The 4,425-nt window shown below is 47.2% G+C and overlaps 1 protein-coding gene across 1 annotated transcript; it reads right to left on the reverse strand.

Annotated features, from left to right (window-relative positions):
• Positions 1 to 655: 655 nt before the first annotated feature.
• Positions 656 to 4,170, reverse strand: LOC138840240 (polyadenylate-binding protein 1-like 2). The gene is made up of 2 exons (XM_070040192.1): positions 2,460 to 4,170; positions 656 to 1,934 (listed from the first exon to the last, which is right to left on the reverse strand). The coding sequence occupies exon 1, from the start codon at positions 4,120 to 4,122 to the stop codon at positions 3,520 to 3,522; it is 603 nt and encodes a 200-aa protein (XP_069896293.1). The 5' UTR covers positions 4,123 to 4,170; the 3' UTR covers positions 656 to 1,934; positions 2,460 to 3,519.
• Between the last annotated feature and the right edge of the window lie 255 nt (positions 4,171 to 4,425).

A 4,425-nucleotide genomic window follows, 5' to 3' on the forward strand; every position in this document is an offset into this window, starting at 1 on the left:
GCCACATTTAATTCTAAAATTAAGGAACATATTTTTTAATGCTTATATGCTTATATAATGGCAGTTGAGTTCTAGAATAGTGAATAGAAAAATGTAAATTTAGACAGAATACAACCCATATAAATGTAGACTACACATGATTTTCAGTATGATTTAGTACTTGTTTTAAATTTACCAAAGGCAAGTTGTGCAAATGCATAAATGGCTTAAAGTGATTGTATCCCAGCAGTCCACTTGAAAAGTGAGATAAAAGAAAAATCTACAATCAATCAATTCCACATAACCTAAAAATACTAACCTAAGAAGATGAGCAGAAGCTGGGCACCAGGGGCTCATGCCTCCCTATGCAATCCTAACCCTAGCTATTCAAAAGGGGGAAATGAGATGAGAATCACAGTTCAGAGCTGGCCCAGGCAGATGTGTATGTACCTCCAATTAACCAGCAGAAAGCTACAAGTGGAGATTTAGCTCAAAGGGTAGCATGCCAGCCTTGGAAAAGCCTAGTGCCAGCAAAACTAAACAAAAAGAAGGGTAGAGAAATGTGGAGTTTCTTATATTGTTGGTGGACATAAATTTTATGGAAAAAGCATGTGGCAACAGATGGCAGGGTATGAAAAGCTATTAAATATTTCTAGATATTAGCAAATACTCATATACAAGTGTTCCTTTAATATAAAATTTATTGTGGGGAAAAGCCAAGCGGCTTTAAAATATACCCAGGGGCTAGATTTTAGAAATCACAGATCTTCTATAAAATGCAACAATTTAAAACAAAATAGGAGGGTATAGAATATTCTGTGGATATAAGAAAGACGATATGGTGAAAATCTCATCACATTTTAATTTTAGAGATAGTATGTTTGTGTGTGCTGTACTATGGCTTGAACAAGGCCTTGTGTTCTTACTTGGCTTTTTCATTCAAGGCTGGTACTCTACTACTGGAGCCACAATTCCACTTCTGGCTCTTTGGTGGTTAATTGTAGATATAAATCTCAGAGTTTTGTCTGCCCAAATTGGCTTTAAATCTCTATCCACGGATGTCAGGAATTGAGTAGTCAGAATTACAGGCATGAGAGACTGGCCTCAGGTGAAGGTAGTAATTTTTATATATATATCCTATCCTAAATGTTTCAAAGGTGATAGGATTAGAAGTGATTTGTCTCTTTTCCTTATCAGTGTTTTAAGTGTTTCTATTATGATAATGTATTGTTTGAATAAAGGTAAACAAGACCAAAACTAGCTAATTATCCTGTTGAATTCCCAATGGAGTGCATAAGCCATAATTGTATAAAGTTCAGAATATTCCCCACATGACCATGAACTCACAAGAATTGTGTCCTTATAAAAACAAAAGGGTATCATCATGAATGGTAATTCACTACTGAAAAAATAAAGATATTTAACCTCCTATACCCTTTATTTTACTTTGAACATTATTTTGGGGAATAATCTTAAATGTCAAGAAAGGACTTTGCACATTGATATTCTTGGCAATACCGGTTTGGACAATGAAAAAATCTAATGCACATATTCAATAAAGAGTCATTAGTTAAAACATAACAAATATCCAATATCTGTATCTAAATACAGATATGGATGCATAATACTTTGATCCTTCCATTTAGTACATTCATACTCTGGAGCACTAAAGAGCCACAAAAAACTATTTTAGAAGAATATTTAATGACATGAAAGGAAGTTCAAGAATATCTATACATCTATGTCTATAATCTATATATTATATTTTATGCATGAAAAAGCAGATATTGAAACAGTATATACATAAAATTCACATATATATATATTTCACATGAAAAATACAGGGCACATACACATGAACGTGGGTAGTCATGTTCGTCTAGGTATGGGTAGTCTTTAGGATTGATAGCTGATGGCACTAATTTTCTTCTGTTGACTGCTTTGTAACAGTTTTCCTGCAAAGAAGCTGAATTATTTTTCCGACAACAAGGAAAAAGACAGGAAGGGGCAGCTGAGGAAAGGGGTGGTTAACAGCGTTCAATTCCAGAGAAACAATCAAGGACAGCGAAATACCAACTGCAGCCCATCAAGCTCTGGCCAAGACACACACACACACACACTCACACAAGCACGCGTACAGGCATGCGCACATACGCACGCACGCGCACACACACACACACACACAAACACACACATACACACTGATTACAGTGGACCAGGAAGGAAACTATACAGAGGAAAGGGGCATACTCGTTTTACTAGCTGCGCTGGCTGGCACAAGTGCAAATCAGTACAATGCTTAGGAAGGGGCCTTTTGGCAACACACAGGAAGTCTTTGAAAGGTCTGCGTGTGGATCCTGCAAGTCCACAGTTAAGCAGACCATCCAGAATGCTAGCAAAGATTTGGCTTGACAAGGAAGGATTCACTCATCAGAGCACACAGTGTTGGTTTTAAACACAGGGAAAGAACTAGGCACCACCTGAATGTCCAACAGTGTGGAATGGTTACAGAAACGTTAAGGTCCATGGATGCACAGGAGCACTCTGCAGGCACTGAAGATGACGGTTGGTTGGAAAGCCTGTTGAAGAACATGGAAAGAAGTTCAGTGGGTTGATTTCTGTTTGGTTTTAGTTGCTGAAAAAGCAGGTTAAGAAACACCACATACATGAACCACTCTACTAGAGCATGTTAACAGGGCAGGTGAGGAGGGGTTGGGGACAGGGGCGGGGCCAGAGGGGGCCAGAGAGGAGAGAGCTGGCCAAACGTTTAAGCACACCAAAAAAGGTCAAAAGTGGTTCTCTGGGTAGCAGGATCATGGGAAGCAACTACACTCTGGGGGTTTCCCCTCCTCTGATTGCCTTCTTCTTTCTGAGAGCTCTGCCATGAAATGGTATCTATCACCTGTGCTGTGAACAGAGCAAGAAAATGCCTTTCCAAAGCAAAGCAAACCACAGGGCAAGAAGCAGCCTTCACCTATCAAATGGCACAGATTAGTAGTATTAATCACAACTCCCTTGGTAGGGGTAGGGGGGGAGTGGGGGTAGGGGTGGGGTAGGGAGTGGAGGGCAGGACAGAAACAGAGGAGGGGAAGGAGAAGTTAGGGAGTGGGAGTAGAGGGAAACAAAAGGGGAGGGAGAGGGGGAAGGGAGGAAGCCAAAAAGGAGGGAAGGAGGGAAGAAAGGAAGGAAGGAAGGAAGGAAGGAAGGAAGGAAGGAAGGAAGGAAGGAAGGGGGTCAGGAGGGAGGGAATGAATGAATGAAAGGAGGGAAGGCAAGGAGGGAGGGGGAGAAAGCCAGGCCAGAGGGACAGGGGGAAAGGGGGAAAGGGGAGAAGGGACTGGGCAGGGGTGAGGCAGGGAGGCAAAGGCAAAGGCAAAGGGAAAGAGAGGGAAGGAAGGGGAATGGGGTGGCAGAGAGAGACCTGCACTCTCCATACAATACACTGCTGGTGGGTTGGGGGAGGTGCGGGGGGGGGGCGGGGGGATTGTAAACCGGGTGGGAGCCAGGGCTCGGCTCTACTGGGTGGCTCCTGGGATATCTTCATCGAAAGGTGGCCTCCTCGTCGGTGTCATCCTCGAAATCCCTGACGTCAGCGCTGGTGGACTGCCTGGCCCAGGCGCCCCTCTCGGCCTCTCTCTCTCTATGCGACTTGAAGCGGCCCACGAAGATCTTGCGGTAGTTGAGGAAGATGCCATTCATGGCATCGATGGCGCGGTCGGCCGACTCCTGCTTCTGGAAGTGCACGAACCCGTAGCCCTTGGGGCCCTTCTCGTCGCAGGCCACCTTGCAGGACAGGATGTTGCCGAAGGCTGAGAAGATGTTGTAGAGCGCCTTGTTGTCGATGGTCTTGCCCAGGTTCTTGATGAAGACGTTGCCCACCCCGCTCTTGCGGAGCGAGGGGTCCCGCTGGGACCACATGATGCGCACCGGCCTGCCTTTGATGACGTCGAAGTTGAGGGTCTCCAGGGCCCGCTTGGCGTCCACCGGCTGCTGGTAGTTGACATAGGCGTAGCCCAGGGAGCGGCGGGTGATCTTGTCCCTGCAAATGCGGATGGACAGGATGGGCCCGGCCGGGCTGAACTTCTCGTACAGCATCGCCTCGGTCACCTCGGGGTGCAGGTCGCCCACGTACAGAGAGGCCATGGGAAAGTCTGGGTTCCCGTCGTTGTCCTCGTCCGGCCCCACCCCCGCATCGGCCGCCGCCACCGCCGCCGCCGCCACCACCGCCTGGACTTCGGCCTCCTCCGCCGCCATCGCCGCCGCCAACTCCTCATCCAAATCCACCCTGGCCTCCCCCAAGGGGGGCGCCACCGCACCGGCCTCCGCCGCGGCGGCCGCTAGCGGGGCGCCGGCCTCCGTCACCTCCCCCAGGCTGGCCTCGGCCGCCGCCGCCGCCGCCGCCGCCGCCGCGGCCTCGGCCTCCACCTCAGCCTCCACCTCGGCTTC

The sequence above is a fragment of the Dipodomys merriami genome, unplaced genomic scaffold, assembly GCF_024711535.1.
Source record: "Dipodomys merriami isolate MVZ:Mamm:240054 unplaced genomic scaffold, mDipMer1.0.p SCAF_3, whole genome shotgun sequence".
Taxonomy (NCBI): Eukaryota; Metazoa; Chordata; class Mammalia; order Rodentia; family Heteromyidae; genus Dipodomys; species Dipodomys merriami.